We start from the raw sequence: 24,445 nt of genomic DNA on the forward strand, positions 1-24,445 counted from the left end.
ATCAGGCCATGATGATCTATAAGGCAAAGGGGATCATCAACGAAAAACAGGCAGTCGCATTCCTAATCGAGGGATGTAAGACTGATGTCGAGTTGGCGAGGGCGCTGCGGGTCCAGCGGAACCTAAAAACGCCGACCGACATAAAGGATTTCTTCCGATATTGGGCAGCCGGCGATGACAAATATAAGGTCAACCAAGGGAACCGAAACCAACAGGACTTCATCACCATCCGTTCGGGCCAGGTCGAACCGACTCCGAGGCAATACGCACCGGCTCCGGTTCAACAAAGACCGCCGACTCCGGTCCAAAAAGAGGTAACCTTTATCGATAGCCAGACCGGACAACCGTTATCATATGCGATGGTTGCCGCAATCCAAGCATCGGCACAGGCAAGGCCAATGATGCAAAATGTGGCTCCGGCTATGCCGGTCCCCCTGAACGTAGGGGTGCCACAGCAGCAGCAAGGAAGGCCCAACAACGGCAATTATAACGGAAACGGAAACGGTAATTGGAACGGTGGGCAAGGTAACGGGAACTTCAACCGCAACCGAGGCCAAGGCAACAATCAACAAAACTGTGGCAACCAGGGCAACTACCAGCAACAGGGGTCGAGAACTGAATGGAAGTTCTCCCAAATCGACGGATGGGTTGCCCAGGGCGTGCAGCTGTGCCAGAATTGTGGGTTTGGAAACCACAACGCACAGGGCTGCATGTTCGCTAGTATGCCGCCGGAACGGAACCCGAACTTATTCGCCACAATGGAATGGCGACGGCTGCGAGATGGAGGCGGCTGGCGACAAGCTGTGGCGAACGGCTACGATCTGGTTGCCCGATGGGCCTAGTTCAAGCAACAGAATGGTGGCGGCGCCGGCCAAGGGAATGGGCAAGGCGGCGGCTACAACGGCGGCGGCAGAGGTGGCTTCCGCGGAAGAGGACGCGGCAATGGACGCGGCGGTGGCTACGGCAACCGGAATGGCGGCGGCAACGGACGCGCCAACAATAACGACGGCGGCGGCGGCCAGAATAACGCCGGTGGCGGCGCGAACGGCGCTGGCCAGGGACGGCAAAATGAGCAAGTCCCGGACCAACCGGATGTGGTCGACCAGGGAAACGACCAAGATCAGTAGGCGCCGGTGAGCCTGCTGATCTCCGGAACCGAAACCACCGGATAAGGGAGGAACGCAGAACAGTACTGCGAAATTACCGCGGAATGGTACCGCGATGTCACCGCAGAATGGTACTGCGTGTGAGATGGCTCATAAGATGCCATCACAGGTGGACAAAAGGCCACCTGCGCAGAATGGAACTGCGAAGCAGAATGTTACTGCTAAACCGTCGCAGAATAGTACTGCGAAGCCACAGCAGAATGGTACTGCAAGTGGCCCGGTGAATAGGAAGGAGCCTTCACCGTATTGTAGTGCCGAAAAGTTAAAGGAACGGCGCGCTCAACGAAATGAGATCATTCGAAACGCGAACTTGAAGAAAAAACTGGAAACCGAAAGGTCACCAAACCCCGCGCAAGTGGTAGATCACGGAGCAGATGCAGTCGCCAAAGGTCACGACAAACAGGTCGTTCTGAAAGCTCAGGCAAAGGAACTGACGCTGCGAAAAGTGCAGCTTAAAGAAGGCGAACCGGCACAACAAGTCTCCGATGACTCGCTTGAGGATGCAGAAACGCTGCAGCGGAAGGAACAATGGCAAAAGGTGACATATCGACCAAACGGGAACCACGGCATGTGGATACCGGTATCGCCAAAAGCATCTCAGAAAGCGAGGATATCTAAAGAAGACTACTGGGATATGCAGCAGCTGCGAACGCAGTTCCAGAGAAAACGGCTCGAAGAGTTGGTTACCGGGAAACCAGCTCGGGGTTCAAAGAAACCCGTCCCAGTCTTTAACGAATTGGAATACAAGCAGACACTCGCTAATCAGAAGCAGCAGAATGCTCCACCCGTTGAGAAACCGCCGAATTATGGAGAAAAGGTTCCACTTCGAAAGTTGCCAAATGGCGGATTTTCGATGAAATCGACGGAAAGGTCACGGGACTTAACGGAAGCATTACAAAAAGATGCTAATGATAATTCACCGGTCCGCACCGACGGAATGGCTTCGCAAACCGATCCGACAAAAACGAATAACGAAGTATCGTCAAAAGTGATCGACTGGATGACCCAAAAGGGATATGACATGGTTACATATGAAAGGTCACTAGATCCGCTGAAAGACAGCGAGGAAGCCGAGCTGAAACGAGCCGATCAAATAACGAGTGAAGTCATCGAAAAAATGCAGGCATACGGTAGCAGACCGGATGATAATCGCAGAGAGGCGATGCTGCATTCAACCATCACTGAAGTGACAAAAGGTCACCCGGAAGTTGCGAAGGGGCAACTTACCGAAACTGAAAAAGTGATCAGTGATGTGAAAAAGAAGTAGAGAGAATTCTACGTTATCCGAACCGACGTGCCACATAGGATCGATCATTTGAGTTCGATACTGAAGAAGAGTAGCGCTTTAGCGAACGGGCAAGTGCTTTCTAACACGGATCCGGGACCAGTTTCAGTGATCCCAGTTAAATGTATGATTCGGACTCTTAAAGTTCAAAACGGGAACTTACCGAAAAGGATCGAGGCATATACACACGAAGTCAAAATTGGAGACATAAAGGTCATGGCAATGTTGGACACTGGAGCCGAAACGTCGCTGATTAGCCGATGTTTTTGCGAGAAAAACGGCCTCCATATCTTACCGCTGCCACCAGATAAGCTGCTAAAAATAAACGGAATCTGCGGCACATCGGGCTTCGTTGTAAGGCATTATTGTGTGGCACCTGTGACCTTAAGGAAACGAACCAGTCAACACTCCTTCTATGTGCGTCCAAAAACCGATGACGTACAAGTCCTGCTCGGATACGACTTCTTGGCTAAGAAGTTCGTATTAATCGATAATCACGGAGAAGAGGAAGTTGAAGATGAACCGAAATTGACCTTCAAGCCGGAAAGGTCACCGGACTTGCAAAAAGTGATGTAAAAGCCGAATCGGATCAAAAGTTTATCCCAGTACTAGAGGCACTGGGATCGGTGAACCAACGAAAGGGGGGTTCATCTGCTCAACCGCCGATAATTGAACAAATGACGGCTATCCAAAAGGGGATAGCGATCCGATTGGATAAATCAGCTAAACCGGTGCAACAGGCAAACGTCGTTATCCCAGTACCAGAGGCACAGGGAACGACGCAAGATGAAACTTCCTTAACGCTGGACCAGATAAAGGCGATACAAAAGGAAGCAGCCGTAGAAGCGAAACGAGCTCTCGTGCCTGGAATGGAGGTAGCAAAGTCTATCCCAGTACCAGAGGCACTGGGAATAAAGATGACTAAAGTTCGGGATAATAAAAAGTTTGAAAGGCCACGAGACTATCCGAAAAAGATAACGGAAGATGAACAGCCATTTACAAGCGAAATTCGAGATGCAGCGATTAAACAGCTGAAAGGTCACCAAGTCCAAACGGAACAAGAGGTCATCGAGATCTCATCCGACTATGGCAAAAAGCCTACGACACATGGTACAGCAGAGCTGAACGTTAAGGAAGATGAGAGCGTTAACCCACATGGTACAGCAGAGCGGAACGTTAAGGAAGATGAGACCGTCAACCCGTTCGCTTGCCTCGACAAAATGACACTGGAAGAACGAATTAGCAGTTGTCATCACGGATACAATGAGGATCCGTGTCGAGTGCAACCTCAATGGAAATGTGAGGACTGCTGTCGGGAGGCTTACCAAGATGACCTATCGAAATGGCCAAAGTGCAATGCGGCTATCGAAGACATGAAAGGTCATGTCCAAAGAGATGTTAAAAGCATAAGTCGGACGACTTCGATATGGAACCAGCACATTGAACGGTACCACTGGCAACGATATAAGGAGTGGTTATCCTGCGTCCGGAACTTCATTCTAACAAGAGGAAACGCTTTACATCGCTGGGAAAACCTGGTCGATAACCAGATTGCGGACTTTGGGGAACTGGACCCAGAGGTCAAGCAGCTCCAGTCAAAACTTGACCGAGAGGTAAACGAGGTATTCGATGAGGGAATGATGTGGGAAGATGCCAGAATCGATTTGTTCTGGGACTTCCGCGTAAACCACCTTTATAAGGAAGAGGGAACAACGATTATATTCCCAATTGGACTCGGTACACCGGTGTATGAGCTGTTCGAAAGGTTCTACAAGGCAGTGGAAAAAAGGGACGAAGAATCCTTTGCGGAATACTGGAAAATGCTGGAAGCGGAATTTCCTCCACTGCCAGATAAGGACATACTTGAAATAAAAGTTTATCGGAAACGAAGAGAAGTCGGACCAGCTGGTTACCCGGTCAAGAAGAAAGTGACCTTTGTGCCAGTTCCGAATGGAGCCGAATATCCCCAACGTGGTGACGAAAAGTGGTGCTTATATGAGATGACTCCGAACAATAAATTAGTGGCCGAGGACGTAAAAGCTAATTGCGTCTTTATCGGGACTAAGAGACCGATCGGCTATGAAGACGAAGCAGAGATCATCGAAGAAGATGAAGAAAGGTCACCAAGTTCGCATGAATTAGCACAAATGTTAACGAATCGAGGCGAGATGTGGGCAAAATTTAAAGAGGAACTTGAAAAGATCTCAGCGGGGCAAAGCTACCCAGTAACAAAAGCAAAAACCGACGAAAGGCCACTCGATAACGGTCAGGAAGGTCCACCGGTCGAGAGAAGCAGATTAATGAGCCTTGAGGAAATTGATCAGCTGGAAGGAACGGCTCCAGATAACGAAAGGTCGAACTCCGACGAACAAAGGTCATCAACTAAAATACGCGTAGCACGCAGTCATCCGAGAATCGCAGCAAAACATGGAAGAAAGGCAAAGGAAACGGGCAAACCTCTGCTCAAAAATTTGAAAGCGAAAAGACTTAGCGATTCGCAGGGTGACGAAGGTGACCTTTCGTCTGAGGACGAAATTGATGAACGCCCACTCGAAAGAAACTCAGTTAGTCACGCCGCAAACAACGATGCAGGTAGTGAATCAGACTCAGAGTGGACTAGTTCAAGCGACAAATCGACGACATCGGAAGATTCCGGTGTAACTGACCTTTCGGAACAGGAGGATCTCCTTGACCTCGATAAAGACGACGAAGTAAATGAGGAAACCGAGCAAAATATTACAATCCGACGAACGAACGTGCAAAGGATGCGATTGGATAAGGAAAACGTCCGGGTCTACAGTGACCAACGGATTATTCTAAAACCATCTGTTTGCACACGCGTAAAGGTCAAAATGGGACGATGCCAAACCGGTTAAATGCAATCCCGCCAGAACTAGCTGGACAGGTCGCGAGTTTATAACCAAACACATCGAAGAAATGTTGGCGCAGGACGTCATCGAGCCATCAGATGCCGACTGGAGTTTTCCGGTCGTGCTGGCAGCAAAAAAGAACGGTGACGGAACAATGGGCACAAGATTCTGCGTTAACTACAGTATGTTGAACAAGCTGACGAAGAAAAATAATTACCCGCTTCCGAACCCGGATGAGTTGCTGGACGCATGCGCAGGCAACAAATACTACGGGAAAATGGATCTTCAAAGTGGATTCTGGCAAATCCTGATGGATCCGGATTCGATTAACAAGACGACCTTTGTAACTCAAGACGGCATGTACCGGTTTAAAAGGATGCCGTTCGGAGTCTGCAATGGACCGGCAACGTTCCAACTCTGTATGGACAGAGTGCTCTCCAAGGCAAAGCGAAAGGGCTGCGTCTTTGGATATATCGACGATGTCATTTTTGCTGGAAAGACTTGGGAGATTTTCATGCAAAACATGAGTAACGTGCTTCAAAGTCTGGTCGAAGCCGGCTTCACAATAAAACCGACTAAGTGTGAATTCGGCATGCGGGAGATGGGATTCCTGGGTCACATACTCAGTGAAAACGGAGTTAGAATGGATCCCGAAAAGGTCACCGCAGTATCCGAGTTTAAACGGCCTCAAACTGAACGACAGTTAAGGTCATTTCTCGGATTGGCCAACTATTATCGAAAGTTTATTGCCGGATATGCACAGCATACCTGCCATTTGTACGAGTTGTTGCGAAACGATAAACACGTGAAGAAAGACTGAACAGATGTTCATACGAAGGAGTTTGACAATTTGAAAAAATTGTTGTGCGAAGGTCCAGTCTTAGCGAAATTCGACCCGGCTAAACCGACCGTAATCGAGTGCGACGCGAGCAAAGAAGGAATTGGAGCAGTACTATCACAGGAAGGTCATTTAATTGCTTACGCGAGCCGCGTCCTACACGGAGCCGAAAGAAACTACGGTGTAACAGAATGGGAGTGCTTGGCGGTCGTGTTCGCCGTCAGGAAGTTTAAATCGTACATCGATTACTCCGAGTTCACCGTACGAACGGATCATCAGGCGCTGACCAACTTGTTGAGATCGGAAACGAACAAGGTTGGAATGAATCCGCGATTAACGAGATGGGCGATGGCATTACAAGGCCATCAGTTTAAAATCGAATACAAGCCCGGCAAATATTGCGATAATGCGGATGCCCTATCAAGAGCACCGATCGAAGGTCCGACTTGCCACGACGAGGAATTCGACGAGATCCCGAACTTCGAGGACATCAAAAAGGAATACGATATAAAGGAACCGGCACTCGAAGTGTGGCAACTGTTCGTTCAAATGGTCGAAGAAAGGGAAAAACGGATAAAAGTAAATTCAGTTACGGCGAACGAGTCGGCTGAAAAAGACATCAGCGTCAATCAGGTCAAAAGTTGGTTGCGAAACGTTAGTGACTTAAAGGTCACCGGACTTGGAGCCGAATCAGCAGCTCAAAACGGAAAGGTCACTGAACGTAGTGAGCCGACGGACAATCTGGATGACCAGTGGGAAACGGACAAAGTGGCACAGGCATTGAACGAATGCCCAATAAAGTTACTGAAATTTCCTAGAGAAACGAAAAACCGACATAAACCGCTGCCACGATGTAAGATCATCACTGATTGGAATGAGCTGAGCACCGCAACAATTCGCATCGTAAATTTGCAAGGTGACGAGGAAGAGCAAGATGACTCGAACTTACAGCTCAGGAATCAGCAGCTGAAAGATCCTCACCTCGCAATGATAATCGATGAATTGGAGCATTTACCGGACTCTGAAACCCGATCAAAATTCGAAGTCCATTACCAGTTGTGGAACGGAATACTTTACCGAGTAAAAGATAACAAGGGCAGACTCGAAAGGTCATACGTCGTACCGTTGTCCATGAGACGAGCGATTATCCACGCGCTGCATGACGAAAAAGCAGCCGGTAATTTGGGATTTGAAAAGACGCTGGCAGCAATTAGACTGCGATACTACTGGGACAGGATGAGTACGGACGTTAAAAATTATATACTCGCGTGCCAAGGATGTCAGTTCCACAAGACACCAAGGAAGTGTCCACCTGGAAAGCTGCAGGAAATCAAAGTGGGACATCCTTCTTCCGAGTATACGCTGACCTAAAAGGACCCTTGTTACCGACGAAGAAAAAAGGATACAAGTACGTTGCAGTGTTCATCGACCAGCTGACGAAATACGTCATAGCAGTCCCAATGAAGACTGCCACGGCAAAGGAATTCGCAAAGGCGTTCGTCAAGCACGTGATACTGGTCCATGGAGCACCGCATATTCTTCACACGGATCGTGGAAGGCACTTCACAGCGGAAGTTCTGTCAAAGGTCACCAATGTGCTTAAGATAAAACATACGTTCGGGACGGCGTACCACCCTGAAGGCAAGGGTCAAGTCGAAAGGCAGATGCAAATCATTGGCGACGGCTTGGCACAATATATGAAGGCGGGAAACGAACGCAAGTTTAACAAGTACCTCCCGTTGTAGCAACAATGAGTTCTACCTGTAGTGCTGTATGTATGAGCCCTATGGATCAGGTCAACGATGACCTTCACAATACCTATAACGATTAGGCAACGCACCGGTGTTTGACTGACCTTTAATGATAATCAATGTGCCCACTACAACAAAGCTATAAGCTAAACAAAAGGTCAAGCTAGTACAATCGCTGGATGGTCCGGTGCAGGGCTGGCTGTAGACTGCTGGTAAATAAAAATAATTTTATTTCTTAAAATAAAATTATTTTTATTTATGTTCCCTTGTTTCATTCCATCTAAAATTTTTATACAAAACTTATCCTCTGACTGTAATTTTCTTAAGTCAAAGTTTTCGAGTTTATAGACTGGTAAGTCAGGTACGTCGGTATCCACACCGTCGAAGGCTTCCCCTACTGGATTTCTACTTAAAGCATCTGGAAAAGAATTCAACTTCCCCGGCTTGTGTTTAATTTCAAAGTTAAACGCGGACAGTTTGATGGCCCACCGGCACAAACGGCCGGTTGGCTCTTTCATGTTTAGTAAATACTGAAGGGCCTGATGGTCAGTTATAATTCGAAATTTGACACCTATAAGATAATGTTTAAATTTAATCACTGCCCAAACAACACATAGGCACTCCAGCTCGGATGTCGTATAACGAGTCTCTACGTCTGAAAGCTTTCTTGAAATGAACTCGACAGCTTTTTCTTTTCCATCAACTAACTGTATTAGTACAGCGCCTAGACCGACGTTTGACGCATCGCAGTGCAGTTCAATAGGTAGGTTTGGCTCAAAATGTTTCAGCAAAATATTCTCGCAGATTTTTTGTTTCAAAAGTTGGAAAGATTTTTCGCATTCTTCCGACCATATGAATTTTTTATTTATTTTTACTAAATTAGTTAAGGGATATGCTATATCTGAATAATTTTTGACATAGCTTCTCCAATAGCCCGTTCCACCTAGGAACGACTGAATTTGTTTAACATTAACCGGCGTAGGCCAGTTCATAAGGGCTGAAGTTTTTTCCGGATTTTATCGACGGCCTTCTTCGTTTATTATATGCCCTAAGAATTTTACTTGTTTTTCAAAAAAGACACATTTATTTAGATTTAAAGTTAAACCTGCTGTTTTGAATGCGATTAAAAATTTCCTCGAGCCTGTCTAAAGTTTCTTGAAAGGTTCTTCCTAAAACCAATATATCGTCTACATAATTTATACAACTTCTCCATTTGAGATTAGCTAAGACCACATCCATTAATCTTTGAAATGTTGCAGGGCTATTACAGAGCCCTTGTGCCGCTCTTTTGTACTGATATAATCCTACCGCCGTAATAAAGGCAGTTTTTTCCCTACTTTTACGTTCTAATGGAATCTGCCAAAAGGCGCCCGTCATGTCCAGGGTCGCATAAAACCTTGCACCACTTAAAAGGTCAAGGCAAGAATTGATATTAGGCAAAGGATAGACATCTTTTTTGTAATTTTATTCAATAGTCGATAATCGTTTACTGGCCTAAAACTTTCACCTTTAGGAATTAGCAGTAAAGGGCTACTCCAACTGGAGTAGGATGGTTCAATGATGTCTAAGGCCAGGAGCTTATTAATCTCTTCCTCCATGATACGTTGCTCTTTAATTGACGTTCGGTAAGGAGGAACATGAATTGGTTTTGCGTCACCCGTGTCAATAACATGCTCAGTTAGTGACGTGCAGCCAATTCGTTCCCCTTTTTTCGGAAAAATAATTTTAAACTTATTTATAACATTAATTAAACTCAGCTTCTCCTCAGGTGTAATAGTGCTGCCTATATTCAGAGTTTCATAGTCAATATCATTTTCAGAAAACGGGGAAATAATATTTTCGCTTCTAGTTTGATTAATAAATTCATCAACAAGTTCGTCAGAAGTTTTTATTTTATTATCGGTCTGGCTGGAATCTTCTACCTCTTCCAAGTTAAAAACATTTTGTAATAACCAGCCATTTGTAGGTTCTCCGGAGTTTTGTTTTGCTGAACTTTCGACATGACTTAATTTCTTATATGAATTTTTCATTTCATTTTGAAAATAATATTTTACTTTTACCTATACAAGATAGACATGGACCTTTCTCCATAAAGTAAAGTCGATGCGTTCTGTAGTCAATAATTACTTTAGCAGCATCCAAAAGTCGTTACCTAAGAGTATAAGTTCATCTAAGTTAGGATTATCGATAACGGCGCAGTGCACCCGGATGACCTTTCCCGCCAACTCAACATCTAAGGTAATGCCTTTAGAGGGGCTTTTCACATGATCGAAGAACCTTATTGGAAGCCCTAGCCATTCATCTGCGTCTAATTTCAGCATCCTTAAAAGTTTCGAGTTTATAATGGACGGCCCAGCACCCGTATCAATGCATGCCTGGAAGGATTCGCCCTGGATTTTGACTTGTGTCGTCATGCAAGTCTTTGGGACATATCTTGCTGCCTCGAAACCTACATTTAACGTGGGTAGAACGTTAACAACAGTTTCTTGGTAATCTTGGAATGGACAATTTTGGTCCTCGACGCCAATTAAGTTAACGTTCTGCTGCCGACTCGGCATAACGGGATAGCGCGGTTGCGGGGAATCACTCGAACTGTTGTCTCTACAGTTGATTTGGTAATGGCCCCTACGGCCACACTTAAAACAAACGGGTCTGCCGTCTCCAGTTCGTGATGAAAACTGACGTTGGCCGTTATACTTTCGTCCTCTATAATGATTTGGATTTTGGTTTCTCCATTCGCCTTGTCTCGGCGGTTCGTTGAAAGTTGACCTTCTGACGTATCCGTTGTAATCTCTTCCGTGCTGTGTTTCTCTTTGATAAGCGTTATCATATCTACTACTAAAGCGGTTTGGCGTACTAAACTTTCCAGGATTGAACTTAAAGTTAAGTACACTATCTAGTTTTCCACAAGTTCGTTGATTTTTCGTCCTTCTCGGTCGTTGCTTTATTTCTCTTATTTTCACCGCCAAAGGGAACGTTAAAAGTTACAGTTGATCGTTTTTCCTTTGTCCCTCTGTCTTTAATAGGGTATAGTTCTTCTGCTACTTCCAGGATATCTTTCGGGGTCTTTTTGCCCATAATACGAAGTTGAGTGGCTGTTTGCTTATCTTTCATTCCCTTCAGGATAAAGTATCCTATCTCTGCTTGGTCCATATTTGCGTCCGCATGTTTGCATAAGTCCAAGATAGAAAAATAGTACGTACGAAAATCTTCTTCACTTCCTTGCTGTCGTGAAATCAGAATGTCAATAGCTTGTTGAGGCGTTCCCATTTTCCCAAATGTCTTAAGAAATTCTGTTTCAATGGAATCCCAATCTTCGGGTGCCGCTTCAGGTCTATTTTTAATCCATTTACGAGCAGTTCCCGCTAAAACTTCCGGAAATCTGCGAGCTTTCGTAGGGTCATCCCACGCGTAGGACTCTGCACAACGTAGATATGATTCTAGCCAGGTCTCCGCATCCTCGTGAGGGGCTGCCGAAAATGGTGGTGGTAATTTTACTTTAGGACCTTCGGCCATTCTTCGCGGTTCTTCTAACTGTTGTTGATGATTGCCTTCTTCTTCTCCTGCTGCACTTGCAGGGCTTGTGCTTCCACTTGGTGACCTTGAATATTACCGTTTTCCACTTCGTGAGCGTTGAAAAGGTTCCCGGCTTCGGGTTCCTCGTTTATTTGGTTGTTAAAACTGTCGTCGCTAAGGTCGATGAAGGCAGTATTATGAGCTTCTTCGTTTTTTGATTTTATTACGCTTGATTCCGATGACGAAGAAAGTTCCGGTGTCTTGATACGATTAACGCCTGTCTGGGCCTGTGGATTCCAATACCTGCTGTTAGCCTGCTCTGCTGGAACGATTTCCGGTGGTAACCGTCTTAGCCTCAGCGAAAGTTTCTGCGCTAACGATTTATCTGTCGGGTCACTAGTAGGTTCCTTATTCTTTCTAGACGCCAGTGTATTTCATATTAAATTCCCGTAATTTATTTATACTACAAGTCAATAATCTAGCCCTTATTTTGACCGCTGATTAGTTACTGGTTTTTCACTTTCCCTAATATACTGTATGTTATACGACAGTCTACGTGTGAATTTCCTAGATTTTACCTGTTATGCCTAAAATTACCATCCAGCAAAACACACAACTATTTGTAAGTCACTGTGTAGTTACGGACCAGGTAACCACAGCAGCAAGAATACCTGTGTTGTGTCGGCGACTATTTGTAAGTGAGTGGCCTATGGTCAGTAGGTACACTAACGCTACCTGTGTCGCAAGTGGGCTAATATTCCAAGGATATCCTTTTTCCCAAAATTTCAATAATAATGTGCAAATTTCCAAATCACATAACAATAATCCCTCAAATTTTGGCCAATTCTCAACAACAATTCACAAAAGTTTCTAGCACGTACAAGCCTTACCTTCACGCCAATTTGTAGCAACAATGAGTTCTACCTGTAGTGCTGTGTGTATGAGCCCTATGGATCAGGTCAACGATGACCTTCACAATACCAATAACGATTAGGCAACGCACCGGTGTTTGACTGACCTTTAATGATAATCAATGTGCCCACTACAACAAAGCTATAAGCTAAACAAAAGGTCAAGCTAGTACAATCGCTGGATGGTCCGGTGCAGGGCTGGCTGTAGACTGCTGGTCGGTTGACTTCGCAGGGGAAAGCACAATGGCTTCCGGTGGTTGCAGCTGTGGTTTTACATACCCGCGCGGCGGAGTGGTGCCGCCAGCCGGAGGGTGTGGTCACTGGCGTTATCGCGTGGGAATGAGGCCGCATGATGCAAGGCTGAGCGAGTCTGATGCAAGGCTGATGTCATATGATGTAATCGTCGCTGACCTCGATGATGCTGATGACTAAGCCGTCCGTGGCACCGTACGTTGTATCAGGGATGAACCGAGCGGTACATGCCACAACCGGGTATTCAGCATATTACATGCTGCATGGAAGAGAAATGACCATGCCAGAAGATGTGGTGACGAAAACGAATTTACCCGACGATTATGGTACTCCAGACGAATGGGTGGAGACCATGAAAAGGAACTTGACCTTTGCTGAAGAAGTTGCCCGATGCAACATAAAGGATGCGTATGAGAAAAACGCAGAAATTTATAACAAGAAAAAGTCGGAGCCGAACTTTAAAGTGGGTGACTTCGTACTCATCCGACTCCCAAAGGTTACTAAACAAGGAAAAAAGGAATTACAATCGGATTTCAAGGCGAAATATGACAAAGTCTGGAAAATTCTCAGTTTCCCAAGAGCCAACGAAGCCGAGCTTATTGAACAAGATCCGAAGAAGGAGGCGGACATAAAGGTCGTTTCCATTGATCGATTAAAACCATGGCACCCGCCATTGCAGGAAGAACCGGGAAACGACGCAGAGCGCGTTCTAGAAGAACCACGATCTGCTACTGTAAACGAAGAAAAAACGGACGCCGAAGTAGCAGAGCCCGATTCGGAACTAGATTCCAAATTGATAGCAGAACGTGTTTCTGTCAAACCACGCTCACAGCTACCGGATACAATTACCAAAGGGATGGAATCAAAGAACAAGAAGAAGAGAGGGAGATCGAAAAGAGACGATAAAGATTTCGAAACAGCGGTGACTATTAAGTTGAGCAAAGAAGTTGGGAACTTAACCGAAAAAAACGCAGACCGCGATTCTGCCGAACCACACACTGCTACCAATCAGCAGAAGGGTGCTGAACCGGCAGTAAGCGAAGACGAGGTCACGGTACCAGACCGCGCTTCGAAACAAACTTCTAAGGTAGCAGAGCCTCCCAAACCACGCACTGCTACTGGTCAGCAGAAGGTTGCTGAACAGAAACAAGCAGACCGTGCTTTCCTAAAACCGCGCTCTACGGTAGCAGAGCATTTAAAACCACGCTCTACTGCTGCCGCCGAAAGGAATCACCTTTCGAGGGAACAGCAGCTTGAAGCAGCTAAGGCAGCCGCAGCGCAATTAGCGCGCGATATTGCATCTGCTATCGAGGAAAAGAAGGCAAAAAAACGCAAAATACGACCCACTCCCACAGAATTTTCAACTCGGAAAGGAGAAAAAGAGGATGCTGCTGAAAAAGGACTCCTTGATCGGATAACCGAGGGGCGGTTACAAAAACAATAACTTTAAACAAACAGAAAGCATCCATGAGATATATGAAATGGGAGTTGGAGAATATGTAATGGGACTTGGAAAAACGTGTAAAGGTCACACGTCGTAATGGAATTATAAAATGGGAGATGAGAACGTGTAGAAAGGGCACACGTAATCATGCATGAGTGGGGAACGTGTAAAGGTCACACGTTGTAAACTGGCTAACTCGAATTATTTTCATTGTTACAGCACGTAATAAAAGTTCTTATGGACAAATTGGCACGTCAGAATTCAGACAATTCTGACACGGAAGCATTGGAAACCCATTAAAAGCGTCCACACCGATAAGAATGGAAGGAGGTGATCAGAGTTACACCACTTCCCACGGCGGCGAATCGGCTTCTTCTGTAGGAACGACACAGAATGAACCGGCAACGGCAACGCCACCTCAACCGATCATATGGGGAGGACAATACTATTACCCGGCTCCGAACCCGCAGGCGGCACCGACTCATCAGAGCACGGCAAACTGGGTCTACGGCTCACATGTCGGTCCCCAGTTTCCAGCTCAACCGATTTCTAACGTGGGTTATAATCCCTTCGCGGAGTCACAAACTCCACCGCCAGCGGGATCTCCCCATACAATGATGGGCCTGCCAGGAGTGATGATGCCACCGCCCCAGCCCTTTCAAATGGGGTTTGGTAGCTTAGTCCGACACGGTGGAATCGGCGGAACGTCGTCGACACCAGTCCGACCTCATGGGGCATCACCCGCACCATCAATTATTGGAGACTGGAATGCTTCGTCGACCGCATCCTTCAGTACGCCTAGACAGCAGTCCGGTCGTAATAATCGTCGATCTCCTTACCGACGTAGAGGAAGATCACGGGGAAACCGACAGAGGATGTTGCCGTCTTTGGGCTCTCAACTAGCCAGCCAGATAAAGTGTCCGAAAACTCCCCAAGATGAAGCATCCGTATCCGAATATTCGCCGAGAATTGTGCTCAAGATCAGCGAAGCCGATTCCGAACTGAATATGATCGTGGACGAAACCGAAGAATTAACCTTGGATGAAAGAAAGGACATCCATGAATTCAACCGATTATGTCGTGACCTTTACCGTGTACACGACAGAATTAACGATGAGCAGTTGTTTTATGGAAAACTGCTCTCATCAAAGGCAGTGTTGGACGCCACACATATTGAACTGAAGGATAAAACGGACGCGATCATTGCGCTGAGACTGGAGCTGGGAATCGAAGTAGTGGAGATGAAGCAGGATACTCCGGTCCTTGCAAAAAGGGCATGGCCATCGATGATTGAACGAATCCTCCGCTTCATCCGGATATTCCCGACACCAACCGTACGGGCCTCATCATCCCAACTGAAAACGGTTGAACAGATGACGGACGAGGAGCTCCATAAACAGAAGAAACAGATTGAAGAGGCTTTACAGAGCAGACAAAGATCGCGAGAAAGTTCGACGGCCGGCTCCGCCCGAGGAAGTCAAAAGAGGGTGAGATCGCCAACGACAAGCCCAAAGTCGGCTGAGTCCAAAAGTCAACAGCCTAAGAAGGTTACGGTGAGTAAGGCACCGCCGAAACCGCAAGAGATGCCGATACCTGTAGTACCGCGCGGCAGAAAAACCGTTCCTGTCACGCCAGTGGCATCACCACCACCGGCAACGAAGAAGTTTCGCTTACCAGAAGTAAGATGGTATTCGGTTTCATACACTGGACCAGACGGAAAAGTGGACGGGTCTACGGCCACGGCTCGCATTGTGGATAAAGCCACCATGCAGGATATCCCCTCCACTACAAAAGAGTGTCCTAAAAAGACCAAGGATCAAATCGCGGCGACAAGGCAGATGCAGGTCGACGCAGCCTTGGCGGAAATCGAAGACCCAGAACATCCCGAATACCGGAATACACCGCGGATCCTGACATTGATAAAACGTTGCTAAATAAGAATGCCAATACTGAAGAGCGAATCGATTATGTGATTAGCCAAGCTGCTAGCCCGTTGGGAATAACCCATAAACGAATCTGCCAAATAATCAATGGATATTGGTATGCGGGCCATGGCAAAATGTCGGAAATCGAAGAGGCCACTGCAAAAGACTTGACCAGAATGATCCAAGAAGGAAAGGTCAGAACGTGTAATGCGAATATGGGATCGCCAATCAGGTACACAACACTCGGCCTGATACCGACCCATCTGCTGGCGGCAAATCATTACTCCGACAGCGAGGATACGACATTGCTTCCATGTGAGACACCGAATAATCCGGCGACGCCTATTCTGAACACAATTCAGTTGAAACGTAACCAGATACAGGCGGCCGAAGAGAAAGCCAAAAATGACGAACGAGGGAAGAAGCATCCAAAGAAGAAGAATCCCATGGACTCGGATGAGGATGATGAATCAGAGTCGGCACCGGCAGCCCGGGCTTCGGCATCAGAAGAGGCCCGACCGAGTGGAAGCGAGCCACCGAAAGGTCATCAGAGTTCGGACGATGACGGGCGGATGAAGGTCACGCCCCAAACAGATAAACCGGCGGCACAGACAGAAGTGCAGAAAGGGACGGTGGACAGCCTGAAGGGAACGAGGGACAGTCGGCCGACGTCGGCACAATCGTCGTCAAGTGATGTGGCCAAACTGACGATCGATGAATCGGAAAGGCCTACGGACACGGCACCCTCCCAGAGCAAGAAAACTGAAACAGTGAAGGTACTGGATTACACGATCGGAATTCCACTCAACGACAGGAATGATTCCTGGCTTGAAATTATTCACACTTTACTGTCAAAGAAAGATTGCCTCATGCCATTGGATGAATTAAAGGAGGTTGTGTGTAAGAACACTACGACCAACCTTACTCACACGCGGTTCGACCGGATGATCAAACGGGCCTACAAAGAAGGGAAATTGGGCTTCCGGTATATGAAAGACAATAAATGGGCGTACTACCTTCCACCGGCAGAAAATGATAAACAATCACGATTAAAATCGGATCTGCAAATTTGGAAAATCGCCATTACAGATGCGGCGATGCCAGCCATTAGCGGCACGAATGGGGTCTCATGGAGTGACCTTTCAAATTTCTTCACCGCTAATTACCAGTTGGGAGAATACAATATTGAAGCTGATACGGAGTGGATCCACAAGGCAGTCGAGAGCCTTGTCGACGATAACGTTTTGGAGATGCGATATATCGATCCCAATAAACGCCCAAGGATCTACTATAAATCGCCAAATGACTCGTCAGCCGATAAACCGCAGACCGATAAACCGCAGACCGAGACAATCGCGCCGGCAGTTGAAGAAAAGCAAACTGAGGCTGTGGCGACGATGTCAACCGAAAAGGAGCCAACCGTAACTGAGAGTGCGACAACGGACGCACAGGCCCCGCCGCAGACAGCGACAACAGAATCTGCGGATGAAACAGTGAAAGAGTGAACACACACTCGTAGTATGTGGTCAGGAAGGTCCACCACATTACTACGAAAAATGGCATAAAACAGATGAAATTAACGAAGGGGAAAAACTGTCAAAACGATAACATGGGACGGAAAATGTAAATTTAGCGAAGGTGCTAAAAATAACGTGGAAAGGTCACCACGTTACGGTAGCAACATGAGCTAGGAAGGTCGCAGCTCAGTACCGGAATAGCCTAATTAGGCGTATAAGAAGGAATGGAGAAAACGGGTATAAAATGTAATGCTGACAGACTTTGATTGCAGATTGAAAGTTGAGAATGGCTCAAAAAGGTCAAGCCAAACCTCAGAGTCAAGCGGCGCCACTTGCAGTGAGAAGTCAAGCTGCACCAGCAAAGAACCAGACAGCGCCAGCACCTTCAACAAGCCGAGCAGCACCCGCGCCCCAAAGAGGTCAAGTGGCACCTGCACCAGCGAGACCCGCGCTTCTGAAAACTCCGGCACCGGCACCTGCATCAACAACGGCACCACTGCCGCCACATGTTAACCGGTTTACGGGCTTCAATTCTGAATGTCCGGACTGTGTTCGAAACAGCAGAGTGGGTAACGCAAGTTCTCCATGCTGGAACTGCGTACTCAAATCAGACCCTTGTGGTATATACCGAGGCCGCCCGTGGGAACGAGGACGTCTATCGTTACGTCACCAGTGCCCAAAATTGGAAGAACGTCCCACCGAAGGAAAAGATGTTAATCGAGGATCGATACCGACAGGCGATCCGAAGTGGCGAACTCGGTTGGGATGCGACAATGGAGCCGATGCAGGATGACCTGGCTGATGCATATCGGGCAGAATTCGAGGCCACTTCGCAAAAGATGTTGGAGGACCAGAAGAGACAAGAGCGAGAAGAGGAATTGATCGCTCAACGGAAAAACGCTGAACAACGGGCAGCACAGGAGCACCGGGAAAACACGGCCAGACGAGGAAAGTCTCCCATCCCTGTGGCCCAGTTTAATGTGAACGAATCGGAAGCGAGAGTGAAGGCACTTCTCCTTCAGATTGACGAACTGGTAAAAGAACCGTCAAAGATCCAACCCGAATTGTTTCAAGTCCTCTTAAGAGAAAAGATGCGTCTGGAACAAGGACGCGCTCCAACTCCGACCACCAAAGTATTGGTCGAAAAGATGACGGAAGCGGCCCGGAAAGCACATCAAGTTGAACGAGATGTGATGAGAGCCTTTCAGAATTTTACCCGAGAAGAAAATTTCACAAGGCCTCGGTCGACGCGCAAGGAACAAGAAAGGTCGCGTGAATATTCACGAGAACGGAATTACGACTCGCGTAACCAAAGGTCACGAGAGTATTCACGGGAACAAACACGCGACTATCGGAACGAACGAGACGATAGGTCGCGGGATCGATCGCCCGATCGCGACTACCGTGGCGGAAGATCATGGGAACGACATGGTGATCAAGTGGTTGAAACTACGCCACACCGACGTCATGAACCGGACAGACGCCAAGATGAACCGCCACGTCGACAACCGCCTCTTGGAGTCGCCTTTTGTCACCCCAAAGTTAGGGGATTTACACCGGAACAACAACGGGCCAGTACATCAAATCGGAGCATAAGCCCACATGATAAAAGATGGCAAGCCGGCATGGAGTACTTCGCCGGATTTGAACCGAATAGTAAAAGGTCATCGGAGTGGAGAACGCGAAGACACTCCGCCGAAACACCATAAAGTTCAGTCAGTGGTTCGCATGGTGGAACCATTGGTGGTGACCTTTAACGACGACGAGCCGATGGAAATATCGTCAACGGACAATGTTGCCCATAGGCGAAATGTGCTTTTGGACTCTGATCTGCAACCGTCGATATCGGTGAGTAAGGAACCGCCGCGACGTGAGCAAGATAACCGGTATGAACAGGAAGGCCCACGAGAACCTGAGAGACGACGAGAACCGGACGTCCGTCGTGAAGAGAAAAAGACTTCCAGGTTTGATAATCCTCCGAATCTCCGATGCAACGAGAATTGATCGACATGAGCTTTAACATGGACGATCTTGAAGCGCAACAAGCGGAAATTTGTCGATATATGGGCATCGGTATTGAAACGCCAGCAGCAGCGACGATATTGACGCAGTTGGGTAACCTTCGAACTTTTCTGATTGATACACAACTGGACCGCGAAGTTAAAGAAGGTTACTTGGGAGGACTGAAGATCACCCAAGAATATGCGACTGCGCATTATATGCCAATACGACAAAACGGCCTACCGAGTCTAATAGACATCAACTTGCTGAATACCCCGTTGGACACAGCCGATACAACGGGATGGACTCAGTTTCGCTATATTGAACTGAAGGAACGAAGGGGACATATAGCACAGTTCGTATTGCGACAAGTCAATCCGGCATTCACGGTGTTGGCATCTCGAGCCGCGATCGGCCTTGTAGTCGATCCTACTGATCATGATTCCCGAACGTGGGGTCAGAAGATCTTTGCTGCGCGATTGTCACATTACGCGTCACACGGGCAATTGGTGACGGACGGAATGAAGAACAGGATTCCTCCGGAATTCCGGGTGTGAGCGCAGGCGTACATGCGTACACCCTCGCTTTGGCAGTCTGTTGTGTTTTGCTGCACGCCCGCCTTACGCGTGGCGGAAGCATGGTGTTCTGCGCGCACCCGCACTGTGTGGCGGCTACTTGCGCATTTTCCACGCTTGCTGCAGTCAGCAATGCGGAGTTGTCCACGAGGAAATTCTTACGAATTTAGTCTGTTCATAAATTCCTAGCAGTCACGCCGTTTCTCGCTTTCCGTAGTGTAGGCGCATTTATAGCATTGCTAGGCTTTTTGGTAGGCAGAATTCCGTCAATTCTGTTCCTACGCGTGAACCTTCATTGGGTCCACGCTTTCATGGTAGCAGATCGTGGTTCTCCAGGATAATCTGTGAGTTTTTCCCGTCCATCCGACGAGGTGTGGAAGAAGTCTCGCGAGAAAGGGCTCGCGTACGGTCCAGTGGCGAAGGAGCGTTTGGATCTCGACAGCAGATCAGCACCAGTGTGTCTCTACTGAGTAGAGCACGCTGTACTGACCTGACGCGATCAAGGCTACTGAAGTAGCTCTGATCGGAGGGGCACAAGCGCCGAAAAAGATCGCCGCAAGAGGCAGAAGCCCGAAGGGGGGCACGAGTGGGCAAGCCACTTTTGGCTGTCGGGTGTGGAGTTTTCAGGTGCGTCTCTACTGAGTAGAGCGCACACACATTATACGCGCTCCCCCAAAAAGGAGGTCGAGCGCCCCTGTCGTCGCTAACGTCAAGGCGCGACAGAAGACCCGCAGCCAGCAAGTCTTTTGGTCGACGCACCGCTGCGTCCTGCTGAAGCGAAGCAGAAGGGGTTAGCGGCTGGCCCAGGAGAAGTCAGCTTAATCGCTGGAGGATCGCTGGAGGACGTGGAAACGCGCGGAGGATTCCTATCCGGATTCTGGAATCGAAAAGGTCAGAAATCCGTTATTAATTTTTAGATTGGCTGATAGGTAAAATCCTCAATTTTCATTCGTCGGTTCTGAGCTGAGCAGAAAAGTAGGCGGTACTTTTGCGCACGGCGCACTAGTGAAAATTTTCGATTTTGGTCGTGACGTCACTCTGCCCTCTAATTTGAAAAACAACGTTTCTGATTGGCCAGTTATTCGCACTGTGATTGGCGCAGTAGCGTAGCTAAAGTTAGCTAGGATATTGGCCAATTAGAAGTTGAGATTTTGTCAGGAGGCGGAGTTTTTGCGCACGGCACTCAAGATCGTGACGTAGCCAGCTAAGAAAATTTTCTGAACTGACTGACGAGAAGTTGACCTTTACCAGAAAATTTGACGAGAAGGATGACCTCTAATAAAAGTTGAAAGCTGAATAAATAACGTTTATTTTGAGGAAATCTGAGTTGATTTCTCAGTAAAATCCAAAAATTTTCTCAGGTTAAACGTTTTTGACCGAAATCGATCGTGACCTTTAAAACGGAAGGAGTAAGAGAAAGTGACCTTTAACGTGACGGAGTAAGCTATTAGGCTGAAACAGGGAAAATAAGTTTCATCTTTTTAAGGGGAGTGACCTTTAAAAGGGACTACGAAAAAGTGACCTTTAGAAAAGACTTAGCTCTTTTGGGGGCAGAGTGACCTTTAATAAAGTTGAGCTGATACAAAGGAAGGTGACCTTTAGGACAGCGTTGTTTCTGTTTACGTGTAAAGGGGCTTACGTAGCTTAAACTAACACACGTGTCAGAAACATTAATAGCATCGTCCAAGTTATCCGATCATCAACGGTAGCCAAAGATATGGATCAAGATACAGACGGTAATGAACCGGTCTCAACGGGTAGTCAGAGAGAACGGCCTCGGGGGTCAGAAAACCCTTACGAACGGAAACTAAAGCCGTTCACACGACCAGTGGAACACGAAAGAGCAACTCGAGCTCAGAAGAGCTTTGGGAGGAAGGACACCAGAGGCTCAGAAGCCACATACCAAACGGCTCTGAGGGAAACTCAGAATGAGAGCTCGAGCGACGGAAATGGAGAGAACTCTGGGCGACATGCCGGAGATAACACGGTAGACCAGTCAAAGGTCACCGACGAGAGAATGGTTTCAGACGGACAGAACAAAGATGACCTGAAGGCCGAGACCGGAGGAATGGCACGGTCGGCCGAAAAGGTCAAGGAGGAAAACGCGGATCAAGTTGAGAAGAGAAGTGACGAAGTCAGTCAAAAGGTCACCGAAGGTGGTGGCGCCGTCAGCAGCAACGAGCTGATCGACGAGGGAAAGGTCAAACAGGATGACCTTTCGGAAAACTCACTGTTCTTACAAGAACAGCTGGAAGAGAACGGTACTAGCCCCACGTCAAGTGACAAGTTTTACACTGACGATGAAGACGAAACGACGGTACAGACGTCTTTCCATACGGCAATGAAGGAGGCAAACTTAACGAAAGGGATGTTTGATACGACCCTCCAGGACAAGCCAGAAGAGACCTTTGAAGGAATGGCGTCAGGAAGAGCCGACGACCGGGACCAAAGGTCACCATCACCAAAAACATCCGTAATGAATGGATTAAAGCAGCGTGTCAAGGAACTCGAGCAGCTACTTGACGAGAAGGAGAGCCAAGCATTCGCTGCCATTCGAGAACAACGGAATAAAACTATCGAAGTCGAAGCAAGGCTCTTTGTGATGGAGCAAGAAAAGGTCACGCTCGAAGACGAAGCGCAACAATGGAAAGTTAGATTTGAAGTTCAGAAACAAGCGGCGGAAGATCTAAGGAAAATGGTCGAAGATCGAGACGCGGAAGGCATACTCACCGCAGAAGAAGACGGTCTGTCCGAGGAAGCAGCTGAAAGGTCACAGGAAATAGCAGAATTGAAAAATGAGCGTGACCTTTTACAGTCAAAGGTCAAGGAGGCCGAGAAAAAACGTGACGAATCTCTAGCAAATGCGACGAAGTTCACCGGAAAGGTCACCAGCTTGACGGCTGACATCTCGAAACTGAAGGATGACCTTAAATTACGCGAAGACCTTGTCAACACGTTACAAACAGAATTAAAAGAGATGAAAAGGAAACACAACGAAGCGGAAAGCCAGAGAGATCAAGCAGCAAAGGAACTGCTTGAACTGGCTGAAATAACAAAAACTGAATTCAAGCGACTCAATGACGAAATCGACAACCAAAAGAAAGAAGCAAAAAAGTGGTTGAAGGAAGCACAACGGTGTGACGAACGGGTCACTGTGCTAGAGGTCGTGAATAAAGAAGGAAAGACAGAAAATGAAAAACAAAAAGAAGAGATCGCCAAATTGAGCGATGAATCAGTCGGATTGGCTACTTCCGTAATGGAAAAGGATGATAAAATTACGGAACTAAAAGCCCAACTGAAAGCAGTTGAGGAAGAGTGCCAAGCGAGAGGAAGGACCCTCGCAGACAGAGCGGATCGTATCACACGGTTGGAAGCAGAAGCTGAGATCCTAAAAGCAGCAAAAATGGATCTCGATAAGACTCTCGATAACCGAGCAAGTACAATCCTCGAGCAAATGAGAAAGGTCACCGAAGCAAACAACGATTATGAGAAGCTCAGGAAAGACGCAAACGAAACCGTAAAGCAGCTGCAGCAGACAGTCAAACAAAGAGAGGAAGAAATTAAAACTTTAAAACTGGTCGGCAAAACAAAAGGAAGGAGAGGCAAAACAGCCGGAACGGATCGAATCTCCACCCCCGGATATGGCGAAGTCCACACCGTCGAAGGTAGCTTCCATTTCCAAGCTCCCTTAAAGACGGGGACTGGCCGAAGCGACGGCCATGATGAAGACAAGGTCAAAGCTGAAAAGGTCACCGACGATACTGAGTTGGCGAAGGGCACTCAGGACCGATCGGTGGGGTCAATCCTCGGCAACAAGAAACAGGACCGAGGAAACAATCGTCTACAAATCTGACCATCAGCCAGACAATCATGAAGATCCACGAGTTCGCCAAAATGAGCAGGAAAGGGTAGCTCGTGAAGAGGAGAGGCGAGAAAGAGAATACCGCGCGGAATACCACGCTGAAGCACAGCGACTCCGTCGCGAAGAACGGGAATTCAGAGGTTACATGAGAGCCATGGCCCGGAAATCCGCGTTGATCGACTACAACGGCAACCGAGAAGCTTTACTTGGTTGGATCCGTCAGGTCAAGGAGACTCAGGAGACGTATGACCTTTCGGATGCAGCAATGATGCTGAAGTCGCCAACGCAGTCAAAGGGACGCGAAGGCATGGTTTGACGCGGAAAGAGAAATCGATGACGAAGAAGAGGCGGAAGAGTTAACCGTCGATGAATGGATGACAAAGTTTAAAGAACATTTTGGCGATCGTGACGAAGGGGTCAACGCCTTAAGAGAAGCGATGACGAGAAAGTTCGAGGCTGGCAAAGAAACGCTTGACCAGTTCTATCAGGCGATCATGCGCTTCAAGTCGAAACGGATCATAACTGAGAAGCA

The 24,445-nt window shown here is 47.5% G+C and overlaps 1 protein-coding gene across 1 annotated transcript; it reads left to right on the top strand.

The window, feature by feature from the left end:
- The first annotated feature begins 22,068 nt into the window (after positions 1 to 22,068).
- On the top strand, positions 22,069 to 24,229 carry LOC129598134 (cingulin-like). Its single transcript, XM_055495899.1, has 2 exons — positions 22,069 to 23,844; positions 23,954 to 24,229. The coding sequence occupies exons 1-2, from the start codon at positions 22,069 to 22,071 to the stop codon at positions 24,227 to 24,229; spliced, it is 2,052 nt and encodes a 683-aa protein (XP_055351874.1).
- The last annotated feature ends 216 nt before the right edge of the window (positions 24,230 to 24,445 follow it).

This window comes from Paramacrobiotus metropolitanus, unplaced genomic scaffold (assembly GCF_019649055.1).
Source record: "Paramacrobiotus metropolitanus isolate TYO unplaced genomic scaffold, Prichtersi_v1.0 Parri_scaffold0000115, whole genome shotgun sequence".
Lineage (NCBI taxonomy): Eukaryota > Metazoa > Tardigrada > Eutardigrada > Parachela > Macrobiotidae > Paramacrobiotus > Paramacrobiotus metropolitanus.